The 19,326-nt window shown below is 36.8% G+C and overlaps 1 protein-coding gene across 3 annotated transcripts; it reads left to right on the plus strand.

Moving 5' to 3' along the window:
- Positions 1-8,289: 8,289 nt before the first annotated feature.
- Positions 8,290-18,747, plus strand: Asta-r1 (allatostatin A receptor 1). 3 transcript variants are annotated; one of them, XM_071708800.1, is made up of 6 exons: positions 8,290-8,589; positions 9,680-10,159; positions 12,122-12,251; positions 12,353-12,610; positions 12,716-12,961; positions 17,835-18,747. In XM_071708800.1, exons 2-5 carry the CDS (start codon positions 9,780-9,782, stop codon positions 12,959-12,961), a joined length of 1,014 nt encoding a protein of 337 aa, XP_071564901.1. In that variant the 5' UTR covers positions 8,290-8,589; positions 9,680-9,779; the 3' UTR covers positions 17,835-18,747. The 3 variants fall into 3 exon arrangements, with proteins under 3 accessions (XP_071564901.1, XP_071564899.1, XP_071564900.1); XM_071708798.1 differs by having other exon boundaries at positions 8,295-8,589; positions 12,335-12,610; XM_071708799.1 differs by lacking the exon at positions 8,290-8,589 and adding an exon at positions 8,923-9,590 and having other exon boundaries at positions 12,335-12,610.
- Positions 18,748-19,326: the final 579 nt, after the last annotated feature.

Here is a 19,326-nt window from a genome sequence, read left to right on the forward strand (position 1 = left end):
AAAAGAATAAAATGAGGATAGATTCTATTTTTGCTCATATATTATATTAGCTGGTTACCCGGAGCTTCGCCCGGGCGTCTTTTTTTTAAAACAATTTTATTTGTATTATTAGATTTGTGTTCGAGCTAATCTTATCCACCAATGTATGATTCATAAACACATATTTTCCAATAGCTTTCAACGTCACCCATGAGGTACTATTATTAACGCGTTTTTTTAGTGGTATCCCCAGTATTTTAAATTCTTTAAAAGAGTCGTACTTAATGACTTTTGTTACAATCAAAATCGGAATTGATTTACATAATTCTTTAACTAATTATAAGTGTACGTGTGGTGTATATGTGTATTTGAAACTAAATTAAGTCACAATTAAAAATAAAATATAAAGAAATGTTCGCGGGGTGAAAACAGAGAGATGATTTTACTGATTTCATAACCAGCCTGTTCCGTCGATTCCGTCGATTTAATTGACGTTTAATAAGACATTATTGGAAATATAATTCATTTCCCACATAGCATACATATCAAAAAGACATCCAGAAGATATCCCGAAGATATCCTATCTCTTAAATATATCTTCGGGATATCTTCTGGACGTCTTTTTGATATGCATGCTATGTGGGTTAATTTAAAATAACTATGAAAAGAGATTACTCCGAGTCCACCGATAAATCATCTAACCCAGAAGTAATAGAAAGAATAGTCAAAACGAGTTAAAGGGATGGAAGGGTTATGTATAACCGAGAGACTTCCAGAATTATTTTACATTTTTCTTATAGAATGACACTGTTTGTTGCTGCATTTAAAATTTGCGTTGCCGTTGGCACATTGTGGGCGGTTTACAAATGGAAAATTTACTCATTTATTTTAGTTTTTTATTTAATTTACTTCTTTAATTATATAATATAACATCTTTATAACATTGTATATCAATATTTGAGCTTGGTGCATTAAAAGTAAGAATCAAACTAATTTTTTTGTGTAATTATATATTTCTACTTTTAATTTTGCTTTTTCCGCGACGGTTAGGTATACATGTGCTTACACGCGTAACCTTTCCGCCGAGGGACACCATTCCTATCGATGCGAGTCCATCCGCGTGATTTAGTAGCAAAGGAGGTAATACATTATAAAATATAAGATCATAAAAGATGATAAATCTGCGAATGTACGTATAATTCGCGCGATTCAGTGGCGAAGAAAATAGCTTAACGTTACGCAACGATTGTGGTGGCTATACGTGCGGCGTAGTATTAATAAGAGAAGCGCATGTAGACCTTTTTATTGATTTAATCCGTTATCAGTTCAATTCGCTCTACCTAGAGTCCTAGATAACAGAAAGGCGACATTGAAGGAAGTGGTCTAATTGACTAACAAGTAAATCACGTGATTCAACGCCATATTGTTTTCTACTATGAATAAATAAATAAGATGTAATGCTTATAAATATATTGCAAACACATTAGAAATAGAAACAAGCTCCGCTATAATTTCAATATATTGCCGTGAACACCCAAAATATGCTTCACATGTCATCTTGCTCTAATCTGCTTTGACATCTTCTACCCAGATTCTACTGTCAGATGTGGAGAAATAAGATGGCGACTTTTCAATATATCGCACAATAATCGCACCCATCAATTTCAATGTCGTCTCTTTATTTTCAACTCTACCTGTTTACTCCCGCGAACGGTATTATATAAATTTTTAGATCACTTATCAGTCTACACGGAAATTTTTTTATGAAAGTATTTGCAAACAATCATAACAACTTTGCTAACAATTCTCACATTACTATGTGCGCTTACCATAAATACGCTTTAAACGTCATCGATTATGCCAGTATCAGATAGTATCAGAGAACTTTTTTACAAACAATTATAACATATATCGAGTAACAATCGAGAAATAGCTGAAACCATTAATTGTTATTTTGTTCGACAGAATAAAATAAATAAAATATTTTTTTACAGAAAAAACCCGTTATTTTTATTCGCATACAGTGTAAATATATATATATATATATATATATATATATATATATATATTTATAAAATTGTAAAAATAAATTTTTATTGTAAAAATTTATTTATTTTATTTTGTTCATGTACTAAAAAGTTTTGTATTAAATTAATATATTTTACGTATCCTAAATAATTCACCAAATTTTTCTGTTAATTCAAAAGAATATATCGGAAAATAATACAAATATTACGTAAAAACATAAAAAATGTAGCACACTTTGATACGATATGGAAACAAATTTTACGGTAAATTGACATATTTATGATGTTAAATTTTATTAAAATAAAATATTATTTTCACATTCTTTGAAAATAGTTGTTTAATATTTTGATGAATTCGGAATGTATAATTAATACTTATGTATTAAACATTATATATACGTTATTATATTTTACGTTAAAAACTAATGTTACTCCAAATGTTAATAAATATAATTATTACAATATAATTATTACTATTACATTATCACAGCATTAATTATTATTAAAAAATGACATCTTTCAGTGAAAAATATTTTATTTAATATTTTTTCATATATGTAGGTACATTATAAAAGATATTCAGTTATAACAATATTTTTGTCTAATATCTCACATATTTGCTGCTAATATCTTGCTGTTTGCATTTATTTGCGTGCCACTCTTGCACAATTAGGAATTAACATAATTACATGAATTATTATGCGATAACATTTGCTAAACATGCAATGGCCAATTACCAAGCTATTCTCACGGAAAAACGCCATTTTAATTGATCATTGTATTGTTTTTCAAACGTGGCATATCTGTAGTTATCTGCAGAATAATTCTTATAATTTTATAAAATGAACGTCGGGAGGGGGGGGGGCATTTTTACACTGTCCTTTATACCTTTATCTTACGTCTCAAATGTACAGCACTATCTGAGACATAATAATGTCATTTTTGATAGCAGACAGAGAGAATAAAAAGAAAGTAATATTTCTATGTAATATTTAACATATAAAACATGTTGATTTAATACATGATAACTATTACAAAGTTAAAATAATACAAATTACTTACACAGTTATATATAAAATATGTAACTAATAGCACAAAACATATTTCTTCAATAAAATTAAAATTAATAATATGTTAAATTAACAGGTGCATTTTATTCATTTATTTTAGAAATTACATTTTAAAAAACCTTATTTTTATGTTATTTGTTTATTTACTAATTTTAATTGCTTTGATTATTTTGTTTTACCATTATTGATGATATTACTTTACCATTATTGATTTATTAATTATTATTTAATTATTATTCCGATTACTAATTGCTGGACTATCCTACTCATTATTGAGTTTTCTCTCCGACAAAATTAGCTGTTAGCCAGCAATGCATTTATTTTTATAAATCTACTGCATGTGTAATTTTATACAATTTTCAATATTATTTTATGCTCTTTTTGTTATTGCCATTTTCCTGAATTAGTGTCTTATCTGCTAAAGAGTATTAACTAAACTATAAAGTTAGCCAAAAAGTATAAATGTCGACATTTTTAATAAGAAAGAGTAAACTTTTTTTTAATATGTAGGAAACTTTATTAAACAATGTATTGATTTTTTTCAAAACCTTTTGCCATCTGGTGGGCAGCTTCATAACTCCATTCTGGACTCCCATCTTTTTCGACAAAAAATGTTGATAGGGTAGATCTCGGTCGGTGCGAGGAGAGACAACGGAGACGAAAGGGTTTATCGAGAAGTTGTGGATAATCGAAGTCTGCGACACGTGGATGGCAAGCAACCGACCGAGAACAGATTAATTCTGTCGGATTAGCAGCTTTGCGTTATGATGTACACATAACTCTTTTTGCATTTTTATTTTTGAGCCAAATTCGATTATAACAACTTTATATCATTGTACAACCGGTGCAATTATGAGTCTGTTTTTTATTGCTGAACTGGCTGCACTAGTTCAGAGTTTATCTTTTTTACTCCATGCATTGGAAGGAAAAAGATAAACTTTGAATTGGTGCAGCCAGTTTCAGCAATAGAAAACAGACCCCCCATTTCTCATGTCGTGTTTTTGCCGATTTTCTTTATTTAAAATATGTGACAGAAAGCTGACAGATGGCGTAATCAACATCATTCTAGCTGCTTGGAAGAAACTAGACTTTTGTATTTTGCACAATAAAAAAACTATCAATTATCTCATATAAAAGGTTTTTTTTTTTCAATTGTTATCAGTGTTAAATGTAGAATAATTTATAGTCTTATTATAATTAAGAACTTACGTGTACGTGTATGATATTATTTTTGAGACTAAATTAGTAACTTTAGAAGGATTAATTGATTGAACAACTTTCTCGGTTCTTCTTTTCTATAGATAATTGATGTCAAAAAGTTTCTCGTAATAATTAGATACTAAATATGTTGAATACTAAAATGCGCTTAATATTTCTATTAGATGGTGTTCTAAATATTAATTTAGATTATATTTCTATGTAATTGTTTTTTATTTAAAAGAGTTAATTTATTATATAAATTCCATTTATATATTACCGACTGAAGACGTATTATTTAATTCTTTTGCCTAGAGCAGGATGGTGCTGTCAAAGCTCAATTTTACTACAAGTATAGGTCAGAATGGTCAGATAGCGTTGCCAAGACCTTTTCTAATAATTAATATATGTATATACAATAAAAAAGCATTTATATACGTATAATTGGAGGCTATTAATATGATTCAGCATGATTGAATTTACAATTTACACTTCGTAAAACTCACCGAATCTTTCTATTCTTTGCGAGCATCATTGTTAAATCGTACAATATTATTATATGATAAATGAAAAAGTATACTTCTTAGCTATTATAGTGTTAACCATTGAACGTAAATTATTGCTTCAGAAAATGTTATTTTAGCTGAATACTTGGTACTTGTACACATACATGCTGCATGCAATATCTGTATCCAAAACAATTCATTCGATACGTTACGATACATATACGATCAATAGCCGCGAAAGTTGGTTTTGTAAAAAGTGTAACCGATAACTATAAATACATTCGAAATGTTGACATATAGGATAATCTTTTTGAATATAGAGAAAGAGAGGGAAAAGAAAAAAGGATGGAAGACGGAGAGATTGTGTTTTACAGGATTATAAAAATATACATATATAAATCCGTGACAGGCGTTTTTACAAACTTATAATCGACCACTGAGATCGTATTAAAAATGAGCAATAAGGCGTGCATATAGAGAGCAATGAGGACGTTTTTATTTTTAATTGCTTAGAATAAATTTGCTTAGAATAAATTGTTAGATGTTGGAGCTCACGATATTTGCGTTTGCATATTGCGAGTATACGATCATTATATTTTTCTTTATGGATGGATATGCGAGTGTAAATTTACTGTGTATCAAGTTTGTAATTTCTTAGGAGAACAATAAATATATTTTATCTTATATATGTGTATAAAAATATAAAAATATATAATAATATATATGCGTAGGGGAGACCGGGGCTATCTGTCTACGGGGGCTATGTGTCCACAGTACTGCTATATCTCAAGTTTTTAAGAGACAGATGTCTCTACCATTGTAACAAGTAGTTGAAAAATGCCCTACGTAAGATATTTAAATGTTGTTTGTTCTCTTGCGATGCCTCTCGCAGACGCTATATACGTTAAAAGAAAAGCGAAAACAATTATTCACATTTTTCGACGGTCAAAAAATTTGCTGTGCGACAGTAGTTTAACTTAAATTAAAGTAAGCAATTCATAATATTATCAATTAATATATAGTTATCAGGTGTGAGAAGCGTCAAATCTTAATTCCGCATTATCTAAAATTGGCAACATGTTAAAGACTGAAAAACGTGATCGGGGCTATCTGTCCTAATTTTGATGGGGCAATGTGTCCACACTTCAATGACGAATTGTTCTTTTATAAATAGATAATGGTGCGTAACTACAAAAGAAAGACTTTCCTTAAGATGGATAAGGTAGACTTATCCAATAAAATTATATTTAGAGCGATTAAAAGAATAAAAATTGAGCGAGAATCTTTTCGTAAAAACAGCGTTAGACTTTGGAATCTCACTCGCTACTGTAAAAAAGTGACCTACGAGCAACTACTTGATCCTGCGATTCAAGAATCGTCACCAAATTTTTATTTTAAAAATACACGTCAAGTTAAATATATAAGTTTGTCTAAAATTATTGAGTATTTTCTATTTCAAACGCTGCCGAGGATAAAGTAAAGGCCCCAAATAAAAAAAAAGATTAAAGAATTGAGGGGACAAAAGAAACTCATCACATTGATTTTGCAACGGACTCAAAATCAGTTTGATGCCACCGTATATAAAGAAAAGTCAGCTCTACGCAGGAAACTTGTCAAAAAATCTACACAAAGTGCCTACTACTTCTCTGACTCCAACGACTAGGCAGTTTTTTCAATATTATATATTAATAATAAATAATATTATAAATAAGTATAAAAATTAATATAAATAATGTGTTTTTTATTATGTGGACAGAGAGCCCCTCGAATGTGGACAGATAGCCCCGCATATGGGGCTATCTGTCTACGCTTGACTTGTCCACTTAAAAAATTCGCCTCTTTAAAATGTTAAAAGATCAACGATTCTAATTATGTTTTTTTTTAATAGCAAGGTTGAAAGGTTATACCATTTAAATTTTAGCCAAATATCTTTATTAGTTTTTTAGTAAACTTGAAAAAAGCGTAAAGTGTGGATATATAGCCCCGGTCTCCCCTTTTTTTTTTTGACGCGGGGAAATCTTCTACTACTGGGATCCCGGGCCGAAGCCCGGTTTACCCAGTAGCCCCCTCTATTAAGGAGCGGGAAGACCCCCCCCCCCGCCTCCGGGGAGAGGCGAGGGGAGTGCCGGATTTTTACCGGCTAAAACCCCGTGGGTATCCTTCTCGACGCGTTTTTCGGTAGTGAGAGGGGGCCCTGGGAAACGCACTGATTCGTCCGGGACCGCCCCGGTCTCCCCTACATATTAAATTAACTGATAATAATCTATATACACAAAATTTCTAAATAACATTAAAAAACTCAAAACTTCGTCAAATTACTTTCTAATAAAATATATATAGATTGTTATATATTTATTAATAATAATTGAAATTCTAGAAAATACTGATTAAAATAAAGATAAATTTTATTTAGGTTTAAGTAAGGAGTAAATCAAATTTGCCTTAGCTCTTTTATTTGCTGGAACTTAATTTGTGGTAAAAAGATAATTATCTTCTCTATCTCTAAAATTCTATAAAGAATAAATTATCGTGTAACGGGTCCAAGCTTTTTATACATTTTATACACTGTTATAATAATAATTGTAATTATTAAAGTAATATTATTAATATACGTCTTAACTAATTAGTAAATCTGCGAAAATGCCTATAATGATTCGGAATTTAGGTCTTGAGTGCTTTGACATTTATACAACGGATAATTACATTTTAACCCTCGTCTATAGTGGATATACTCCGTCCGTTCTGTTATATGTCAAATAATCGTTTGTTTTATCTCTCCCTTCTCTGATCAACTAAAACGTATTACACACGTGTAAGGCTCTTGTATATTGCGAAAAAAATAAAAATAAATTGGTAATATATTAGACTCTGTTACATATACAATTACAGAAAGAACAAATTGAGCGATAAAAATTGTTTCGCCAAATTATAAACACATTTCTTTAAAAACGAAGACTAACGAGAAACTAACTAAGAAATCTAACATTTAAATTTAACATTGTATGTGATGTGTGTGTGTTATTTGTTAATTCTACCATAATTAAATAATATTTTATTCATTTAACCACCGTGTGGTGTCAAAGTAATATTTAATAAACTTGAAAAAAAGAATAGGCATAAAAATGCGTAATTTCAATTAGCATAACAATATAATTAACATCTAATATTTGGTGAAAGAAAGAGCAAACTGATCAACAAAAGTCGGAAATAAATAATTAAGTAATAGGTACAATAGAAATAAATTAGTGTTTTAAATAAAAAAAGGGAGTATTTATTTACATTTAGAACTGTGATAGTTAATTCTTAATGATCGTCCTCGTTTCGCTCTAATTATCCAAAATTATCTGTCTATAAAATAAGTATCATATTCTTTACCTTGTATTATGTACTTAATTATGTATGTATTTTTTTGTGTGTAAGCATCCCCATTTCGGGACATCGACACGCGTAGCAGATGGCGCCGCGAATTTCCCCCGTTTCGTTCGCGCGTATCTAGCCCCATCCATTCCTGGCCGCGCCACACTGTCGACCATCGGAGATCCTCAGTATAAAACCACCCCCGGAGCTAGCGGTGGTTTATCGCCAGCTGGTGGGCGATGGTACGCGGATACATCCCGCGACTCGGCCAATACGCTACCAACGTCTTTATCAATCAACTTTGCCGGAAGTGCCATTTTCAGTGGTGAAGCTACTTCTTCAATTGAAGAGATTTGCCGAAAGTGTCGAGGCGCGAATTGCCAAACCGCGAGTTTTCGATTTTGTTTTGCCGCGTTTTTTAGCGCTTCGTTTCAGCGATCGACGATGGAAAACGTAATAAAACAAACCGTTTCTTGGAACGATTTCGTCATTTTTAACAACACGCACGAAACTGTCTGGAAAACGAACATTTAAGATTGTACTACTGCAATTTAAAAACTCGATTATCGTAATTTTGTGTTACTTTAACACTCGTTCGAAATATTCAGTGCAATTGTGGCTTACAGAGCTTTGAATGTTTGATGTAAAGTCGCGCTCCTTTAACGTGCGCCAACATATGGAACTGAAAACACAAGACAGTTAGAGACTATTTTAAATTAGCTCACAATGTCGGTTGTCAAACGTTTATTTTCAATGAGATAAATGACACTCTATCAAGGTGGAATATAATGTGCTTGTTACGATATCATTTTATTCGAAGAAGTTGGCCAGCGCACTTGCGGACGAAGTGCACGGCGTGATTTGCGCGAACTTTAGTTTGTCAAGTTCAATCGTGCGGCGGTAAACAAATGTTGGAAAGTTTATTACCCATGTTATATATTTAGAGATCGATTATCGTATCGCCGTGTTGATCCGCTGCCTCGATCGAAGTTCTTATAGTGCGGCGTTCCTCAATTTGGTTCGCGGCGTTCGATAAAACGTCAATAAGCATCGCGCTGTTTACGCCTTCATACGCAGCCAAATGGATAAATAAAATTATTATCAAGATTATTATCGGGGGACTGATACTTTACGTGCATTTTCAGTAATTTAAACCGAAGACAGAATTAAAATAAAATATCGTATTATAATAATATGTTAACGTTCTCTCATGCGAAAAGTGGAGCTTCCGATTCTTGAGGTTTTTCAGAATTCGATGAAAAATTTGAAGTGAAGGATAATGACGTAAAAAAAAGAAACGACGAGCTATGTATCGAATCGACAATTGCGAACACTCGATGCTGTTCGGTAAGGAAAACGAGCTTCGCGGAAAGAAAGGATATTCTTGGGATCCTCGACACAGACAGAGGCCGGCGAATTCTCCTAAAGCGATCCACGTCGACTTTATTATCGCTGTAATATATATCACACAAAATTACGATAATCGAGTTTTTAAATTGCAGTAGGCATCACGCCTCGCGTTTCATATATTCGCTGCTTACAGAGTTCCTATTTCATCCGACTCGGTTAAGCCGGGCTAAACAAGTTTAATTGTAACGCGAACGAGATCGCGGGTCGATCGCGAGGGCCACACAGATTCGAACATGAGGCCGGAAGTGGCGAACGCGACTAACGCGAGCGACACTTATATCCAGGAATTCGACTACGAACTGGTGCACAGCATCGTGATTGTGGTGGTGCCATTGTTCTTCGGTATAATCGGCATTCTCGGTTTCGCCGGGAATTCGCTCGTGATCGTGGTCGTGGCGGCGAATCCCGGAATGAAGTCGACCACGAACATCCTCATAATCAACCTCGCCATCGCCGATCTGCTGTTCGTTATATTTTGTATACCGTTCACGGCCACCGACTTCGTCCTGCCGTACTGGCCGTTCGGCAACCTCTGGTGCAAGACCGTACAGTATCTGATCATTGTCACCGCTTACGCGAGCGTGTACACCCTGGTCCTCATGAGTCTCGACAGGTTGGTATGCCAAGATCATTGTTTACGATATCGACCGCGCTCTCTGCCATAGCGCCTCGCCTGCACGCGAACTTTCAGAATTAGACTTTGCCGCGAAACAGTTTGCGATAGAGGAGTAAGTCGCGCGTAAAAATTGAGATAAGGCCCGCCAGAGATGTATCGGCGTGCAGACAATGGCTATCAACAAGTACGGAACAAAAATGATATACGAGCCCGAGGAATAAAGCGAGACGTTCGCTATTGGCGGAAGATAGATGCAGAAGCATTTGTTCTCTTTTAAAATATAAGAATACGAGGGGCAAAGGTATTTTCTGTATTTTGACTTTTGTTCTTTTTTAGAAGAATTTTTACGTAAATATTGCTTGTTTTCGCTGTCATGGCAGAATCAATACTGCAATCATGCAAGAGCGAATAGAATCGCAACACACAATTCGTAATATGTTGGTGACTTTGTGTATTTGAAGCATGCGAAATGCTTTTATAGAAATATAAATGCTTTTCGAAGAATCTCTCAAACGGCAGATTATCTTTTTTTATGAAAAACAGTAAAATCCACCTAGGGAATGGCTATTGTTAGTCACATATTTGCTCCAGCTTTTTTAGACGCAAATGCTGTAGTAAACAGTTTAAATTTTTTGTTTCCTTCCCTTCGACGTATATCCGTTGCAAATAGGTTAAAGGATTATTCCAAGAATATGTTTTATTTTGACTAAAAGATGAGATAATATAAATTTTCCGCTCGCCGTGATGTATGACAACAAGGCGGAAAAGAAATATATCGTATCCTTTATCCTCGGAAGCTTTTCTGTTATCTTTATCCTGAGTTGCCTCTCGCAGCCTTTCAGCACGGACCTTTCCTGAAGCTTTGTAAAACTCCCCGGGCTCTTCGTTTGACATTTGATTCATTGTTGCGCTTTGAATCGCGATGCGTACGGGTTTTGCGAGACTACGCGTGGGATACACGCCGTTTGATACATTCATCTCAGGCAATTCGAACGTGCCAATTTCAAACGACGTGGAGACCGTTGTAGACATTCGTCGCCGAGCTCCAATATCTGCCGGCGATATTTCATCTGGCGAACGCGCCCGTATACGTTTCCCCTGGTAACGGAGGACTCGATTAAATTAGCGACTTCAATTTTCATTATTCAATCTCCGGTCGCGGAGATGCAGCTTCACGAGATGCCATTACACGAATTGCTAATATTATTTCTGATAACATATTATCTTGCATCGCGAGATCAAACTACCGCGTTGTTAATCTCATATATGTCGTTTTGATGAATAATGTATAATGCAACGTTGAATAATGATGCCGGTTTCGTGATTAATTCGGTATCGACGTTGTATCGTTTAAACCAGAGGATATAAAAAAAGGGGCATTTTTATTAAAAACTGCCACGGTATTCTAATATTAATGCTCGCAACCCTCTCCCGCATCTTCGTTATAATATCTTGTCCGTCGACATCAAGTTAAAAATTTACGTGCAAGAGCCGTTAATCGATCTTCCTTAATCGATTTTCTGCATCCTACTTTCAGAACGATGTCGCTAAACTACGTCGCAAAAGCAGGCGGCTTTCAGCCCTCGTCCCTTAACTTTTTTCTCCCTCAAAGCGAATACGAGAGCAAAAAAGGCGGGGCCTTTTATCTGCAGGTTGATTTTTAAAATGCTGACCCTCGAAACGAGAATTAACTACTGTATAATTTGTAAATTGAGCCTCGGAGATATCGAGCGCCACTTTTAAGTTAAACTTGTGAACTAATTCCCAAACTTTTCGTTGAATTAAAAAAAAAAACGGAGTGGCAGAAGATATTTTTAATTTCGTGCGCCTTTTAAGGTCTTCCAGAAAACTTGGTTAAAATAGGAAATTTAAGATCTGTCGCGTCAGCGCGTAAGCTGATGACGATGTGCTCGACGATCGAAAGTGAACCCGCGTCAAGATAGGGGAAATTGCTCGCAGGTATCTAGCGGTGGTTCATCCGATCGCGTCCATGTCGTGGAGGACGGAGAATCACGCCATCCAGGCGATCTGCATGATGTGGGTATGGATCCTGGCGGTGTCCATACCCGCGTTCATGATTCACGGCGAGGTAAGTGAGCCGCGCGCGGCGCCCCGGACGCCACGACCTCGCGAATCCAGCCCATCGTTCGCCGATGCATCGCGCGTTCGTAGCTCCCCTACGTGTTCCAGCACCCGAACGGGCAGTCGGAAAATCTGACGGTTTGCCGGATCCTGGAGGACCAGTACCGGACCGTCTTCCAGGTGACCTTCTTCCTGACGAGCTACGTGCTGCCGCTGGTTCTGATATGCATCTTTTACATGTCGATGCTGATCCGCCTGTGGCGAAACGCGCGCGCCAGCGCCGAGAGCCAGCGCGGTAGGAGACGGGCCACCAGGCTCGTCTGCGTCGTCGTCGGCGTCTTCGCCGTCTGCTGGTGCCCCATACAGGTAAAGGGACCTGTCTCTCTGGAGGGAACCGATTTTTCTTTTTCTTTTCCCTTTTTTCGATACTCCGTCATCCACGATGTCGTCCGCGTTGTCGTCACGTTGCAGGTGATACTGGTGACCAAGTCCCTGGAGGCGTTTCCGCTTACCACGACGACGATAATGATACAGATAGTCAGTCATATCCTCGCCTATACCAACAGCTGCGTCAACCCTTTCCTCTACGCCTTTCTGAGCGATCACTTCCGCAAAGCCTTTCGCAAGATCATTTATTACCGGCCGCGGGCGGAGGTGAACGATCGGCTGGGACCACAGACGAAGACCAGAACTACCAACTCCGGCGATATTCTTTAGGTAAGAATTTTTTTAGGTAAGAATTTCTTTGGGAGTTTTTTAGGTGAGAAACAACCCTCTTTCTTTTTATCAATACCGTAAGCTTTCAAAGAATATACCGACCTGCTCCCTTTTGAGATATTTCATATCAATCATAAACTTTGGCGAATATTGCGATTGCTCCTTGCGCAAAGGACCTCAATACATATATTCTTTTTCACCTCCAATTTTTATCCCTCGAAATATCGCCCCGCTATTCAAAAAAACGTTTGAACCCGTTGCTTCTTTTACTTATTTTAGTAAGTATTAGTAAGATTTCCTTATTCGGAAAATATTTCTTGCCTTTTCGTCGCTGCCTTATCTTTGCTTCCTGCTTTCAAAAAGTTAAATTAAAAGGTAATGTAAAAATCCGACGGCTTTTAAGCGAGTAATGACAAAAAAGGAAGATCAAGGACGATATTACGGATGGAAAAGTGAAATTGAATTTCGAGGATTAATCGGTGGATCCTGATGGTGAGAATCAGGGAGATCCTCAGGAGATATATCACGACATCGTCGTTATATATCCGCGCGCGTTCTGCCCTTTCCCGAAGCAATATGTAATTTTCTTCGGAAGATGACGAGCGGAATCGTGCCGGCACTTAACGACGTTACTCGATTTACTTACCGGGCTTACGGGTTCGGCACAGCTCGGCACGGCTACGCGGACACGTAACAAAATTTTCCTCTTTTTCCCCTTGCTCGCTTCCCTTCATCCCTCCCCCCCCCCGGTCTTCCCCCGACCTCTCCCTGGACGCAGCGTGGTGTATTGCCATTAACACGGTGACGTTTTCACAGCCAGTTTACCCTCACTGCCATTTTCGTCTGTTCCCATCTACAAACGGACATCGGTAAAGGGGTTATAAAACGGAGGGAAAAGCGAGCGGGCGAAAATATAGCGACGAACGCAATCTTGTATCGCAAAGCATTGCCATTACTTAATGTTAAGTAAAAAAAAAAAAAAACGCTGGGAGCGGGTGCGGAGTGGAAAGGAAAATTTGCATTTAAAGCCGATTCCTTAAATCGCGCGAATACCTCGAGTGAATGGCAGTAGCAGGATAATCTGGTCGAGCATAATAATAATCACAAAAATTTCTCATATAAATACTTTTTGAGAGATTAACTGCAAAGAGAGATTAACTGCAAGAAACTATTACGTAAAAATATAGATATAGACTAATATTCTTGTGCTTCTCGTCTTACACGACTTTTTATGCAATAACGAACAATTCTAAAGATACTTAAAAAATATTTTAAGTTTACTTTGTCGCGATCGATTTGTTTCTTTATTATTGGAATATTGAACGGATAGAATTCATATTTAGTGAGATAATAATCTTTTCAAGCAAGAGAGAGAAAGAATATTACAAAAGAATTACTATATTTTCCAGTACTGTTTGTTCCTTGTTTGCCCGGGATTATGTTAAGATCGAATGATAAATCCAAACTGGGTTCTTCTTTTTATTCCGCGCAATTCTTCCTTGATTTAGCCTACATTTTTTTCTCCACATTTACAGGCAAAGTTTCTTTACAACCTACCTAAGATCTCTGTTTCGCATAAAAGGAAATTGGCGTGTCACGTCAACAAAATTCTGTCCTATTTGCTTTCTGATTCGTTATCGCCTTGTCATCGTTTACGTGGCGCATCGAGAGAAGGTACTTTTTTTTCTCTTCCTCGGAAAACCGCATTGTGACACGTCGCGGGTGACAAACAAACCTTAATCAGATCGATGCTTTTACCGGAGATTGACGGCTCGACGGAAATTCGATTAACCATTCTTTGTTATCGGTGCCGTGTGTTGTTTCGCACTGTGACGGTTTGCTCTTTGATCCCTTACCCCCACGACGGTCACCTATTCTATTCACCCCTTCCTTCCGCCCTGAACGGACAAACGCGGAAAAAAGTTACCGATGTCGACGCGTTGCATTTATTGCACCCGAACGCAGTGATGACGGGCCTTTTAGGATCTGCAACGTGGTATTTAATTGGAATTAACCCGCTATAATATTTAATGTTTACACCACAATGGCCCAAATTTGAGATTAAGCATGTTTCGTTTGAACCAGTCGGAATTATCAATACCGCTTGAAATTATCAGTTTAACTTCGCTTCGCGGTCCGTTAAACAGATGGGCCAAGGTAGATTTGACCCGAAATGATTTGCATCAACCTTTTCGCGTAAATAAGGGTGCGCACTTCTAAATCGGTCCAATAATTAGGTGACAATAATTAGATAGACAATAATTAAATAGACAAAGATAATAAAAATTAATCTTTCAAATATTTTATTGATAGTTATCAGATGCATTTACTTGATATTGTTAAATGACTCGAGTCCAGTCATTTTAAGAATGTATCCTGACGCGTATAAACTGCGAAATGACACAAGAATGACACGGCGCGGGCGCGGCCGTGTCGTACAAGCGGACGGCAGTTCCAAGCTGTTTGGCTGCGCAGTTGGACGAAAATGCCGTATTTTACGGACGAGACGTTTAGAAAAGGATAAGCGGATCCGGTAATCGACGGCGCCGCTCGAGAACGACGACGACGGCTCTCGGACGCTCGTAAAAATGGCCGCTCGTTGACTAGTGCAAACAAATCTTAATCAAGTAGATGTATTCCGTGAGCAACGTAATGGTAATCCGATATCTCCGTCGTTCCGATTCGATCTCGGCTAAGCTCTGTGCCGATATTAACGGCTCTATTTGCGCCGTCAATACCAGCGATTTGCTGTCAATACACGGAGTCACCTAAACTATTCCCCGCGGGATTAGAATCGGTCACGTTGCACGACAGCGTGACGACTACGAAAGCTGCTTATTGTCATTATCCTCCGCATTATTATTTATTAATAGACTTCGAGAAAAGTGTTTCAAGCGAAACTAATTTCAGACGAGGCGCTTCTATTCCACCGGCGACTTTTATTACTTGTAAATGAGCTAAAAATAATACGGCCAATAAATAAAGACGACTTTTCCATCACGATTTTTACCTTCGTGTCTGTAAAATGATAATTTTGCTCTTTGTGCTTTGGAAAATTTAATATTTTACCTCGAATATTTGTAAAATATCTCTCGTGTTATTATCACATTTGCGGCTATAATTATATCCTTTCTGACAATGATATACGGCGGAAAAATAGCACATTGGCGTCCTCTTGCAACATAAAACCCGCTCACGTTAAATGAATAAATTAATTAAAAGTGAATATAAATCTAATTATAGTACTATAATGCATGTGGAGCGATAGGTTTTTTTTACCTTATCTCGAGAATCGCGCCACTCCACATTCATCGTTTCGCACAATTAGCTTTTGAGAAGCTCCCAGATAGATATCGATTATCGCGCTGTTTCAGTTTAAGAACGGATAAACGCTGAGTGCCGTAATTTTCAAAGATATGTCCAAAAAAGTTGTCGCCGCTGCCGCCGTGATAAATGGGAATGGCTTGGCAAGGATTTCCAAATGTATAGAGTTGACATTTTCATAAATGGTACGCAGGATGTCTGCCAAAAGAAACGCTTCGCAGACCTTATCTCAATAAATAGAGCAAAGTGGAAATGAATTGGAGCTCTGACAAATATCCAAGGTGAAAAACGGAGTCTTATAATAAAAGAGTTCTGCAAAAAAAGTAGTGGAAAATAGCGAAGATAATTTACACACAGTTTCTACACGTAAAGTATTTTAATATTACACGAACGCGATATTTCAGATTAATATCAAAGAAATAAATTTCCCTGTATTTTCTCTGTGTTTTCAGTTGGATTTTATAATCTCTCGTCCCGCGGCACAATACAGGGATTTTTAAAAACTAAATAGATTAAAAACGGATAAGCTTATCTTACCAGCATATTTCCAATTTTAAATATTATGTATTTTTACTTTTTCATATGACACGCAATTCTTTCTCCCGTTTATGTTGTTTCTCCGATTTTTTAAATTATTTACTTTTCACCGTATCCGTGATTATTTGAGAACTGGGACGTCTGTTGAAAAAATTAAATCTCGCAGGTAGGTGATAGAAAAACATGTCGCTTTAATATAATGTGTGTAAAATCTGGTTAAAAAAAAAAGATTATTTGCAAGAACGCACTGCAACGTTCAAATATTCAAAATACAGTGTTTTACATACAACGATCTAACGAGAGCGCAGATGAAGGCGAGAGATATGCAAATTCGACGATGGGGCACACAGATCGATGACGAGAAGGTCGATCAACGGCGTTGGGAAGAAGCCAGAAATCAAAAGACGGATAAGAGGAAGAAGAAGGGAGATAGCCGAGAAGCGAGCTCAAGGAAGAGACAAGGGAAGGATCGAAGTACACGCCGGCCGGCCTCGATTCTGCTTTCCCGAACGAGAAAAGTCTTCCGCTTGTTACACGAAGTGGCCTACTTTTCGAAGCCTCCCACCTGCTACAGGAATTAGAGAGAGAGAGATCAGAGAACAGTGAACTGCAGTGAACCGAACCGAAGGAGCTGAAGAATCCCCCGAGAAAGTCCGTCGAAATGTTAAATTCGGAGATAAAATCCTGCTAATTATTTAAACGTTTCCAAACCGGTAGCGATAAAAGTTATAGAGGTCGATCCCGCGGTTTAAAGGGCAAATGAATATTTAAGAGGCTTTTGTGCGATTGCATTTTTTATGATCCCCCCCGTTTTACGCGTGACAAGACATTAAACAGAGTTTTTTCGAAGAGAATGTCGGATTCACGTTTAACGCGCGGAAAAATAACGAAAAATAGAAAGACGGAGGATAAATATTGAAAAGTTTAGTTAGCAAAGAGTGGAAAATTTTAGTTCAATTTGTAGGGACACGTTTGTGTTTTACACATTTAAATGTTGTTTACTGTGTTGCAGACATAAATTCACCGATGACGGTGATTGACATCAAGCTGATTGGCACGACCTTGCTCTCGCTCTCCCCCCTGTGTTTAAAACGATGAATACTTTACGGTCTATGGAATATATTCGATGTTTGATGTCACCTAGCAAATACAGCCGAGCGCATGTTATTCCCTTTAATATCCGATTAAAGGATCTTTAATCCTAATCCCTCCAACCATGCACTTCCGTGTCCCACGCGTTTCTAACGGTCGTTCGTTCCGGGAAACCAACGATCGTGAGATAATCCCTCCCCCCATCCTTAAAAAAAGTTGTTGTAGTAGGGAACATCAGGCAGAAATTTCAGAGCCATAGCTTATTTGTTCTCGAAACGACAAACAATCAAAATCGCGTTGGGACACGAAAGTGCATGGTTGGAGGAATTAAGTGGCGGAAAAAAGAGGAGGGATTAGGGCTAACATCCGCCGCAAACGCATATATGCATTAAACTTTTACATTCTATCTCTCTGTTTCTTTGTCGACAAAAGGAAAAAAAAGGGCGGTTACTCGCGTTTGGTCAGAAAGCATATCCGAATCGATAACCCCGTGTAACGCGACGAGAGTTGCAGGTATAGTTGCAGGCGCAAAGCAGAGGATCCCACTACTCTTCCGGTCATTATAAATCCGTTGACTCCGCCGCCCGTCGGTAGTTTTCGCAGTTTCGATTCGTGCTTTTGCGGATTACGTTACACGAACCCCCACGTTGATAAATGTCATAAGTGCGTGTTATAAATGTTATAATATCTCTGAATGTAAAAAGCGGACGCGCATTTACTCGACGCTCGCTCAAAATTATTAACTCGAAAAAAGAGCCTCGTTATAAAGGGCCTCCTCAGGAAATTATATCCATGCCTATTGTAAAACGTATCAATAAAAACATTGAGATCCACGCCGTTTGTTCACATTATTTGAGCATCCATAAGAACCGAGAATACGTTTGACACGTCTGATGAAAATATAATAGAGAATTAAGTTCGATATAATTTTATTAAGTCGCGTATTATTTTGTTTATGGATATATACAGAAAAAAAGAATATTCTTTATTTGAAAATAAAGTTTCAACGCGGCAATCTTGAGATAAAATTATGTCGCTTGAATAAAATAATGTTATATAGTTCAATCAAGAAAGAAGTTGAAATAAAATGTTAAAATTCTTATAAGAAGATTATAGATTGTTGCGTATATACGAAACAACGAACGCGTTAATTTAAGTTTTGTTTAACATTTTTTTTCTGTGTAATGAAGGAAATTCCAACGGAATTAATCGCTTAACGGCTATCGTGATTCGAGAAATCTCAAATAACCTGCTGCATTGAAACAGCAGTATGATTTATGCTTCGCTGATCGACAAACAAACGAAGCGAAATAATATTTCCCCTGAGCTGCAGCATGCGAGAGGCAGATTTACGGGTGATGATATTAAAGAGAGAGAGAGAGAGAGAGAGAGAGAGAGGGGATAACATTCGA

The sequence above is a fragment of the Temnothorax nylanderi genome, unplaced genomic scaffold (assembly GCF_030848795.1).
Source record: "Temnothorax nylanderi isolate EJ_2023f unplaced genomic scaffold, tnyl_v1.0 TNYL_tig0071_pilon, whole genome shotgun sequence".
Classification (NCBI taxonomy): domain Eukaryota; kingdom Metazoa; phylum Arthropoda; class Insecta; order Hymenoptera; family Formicidae; genus Temnothorax; species Temnothorax nylanderi.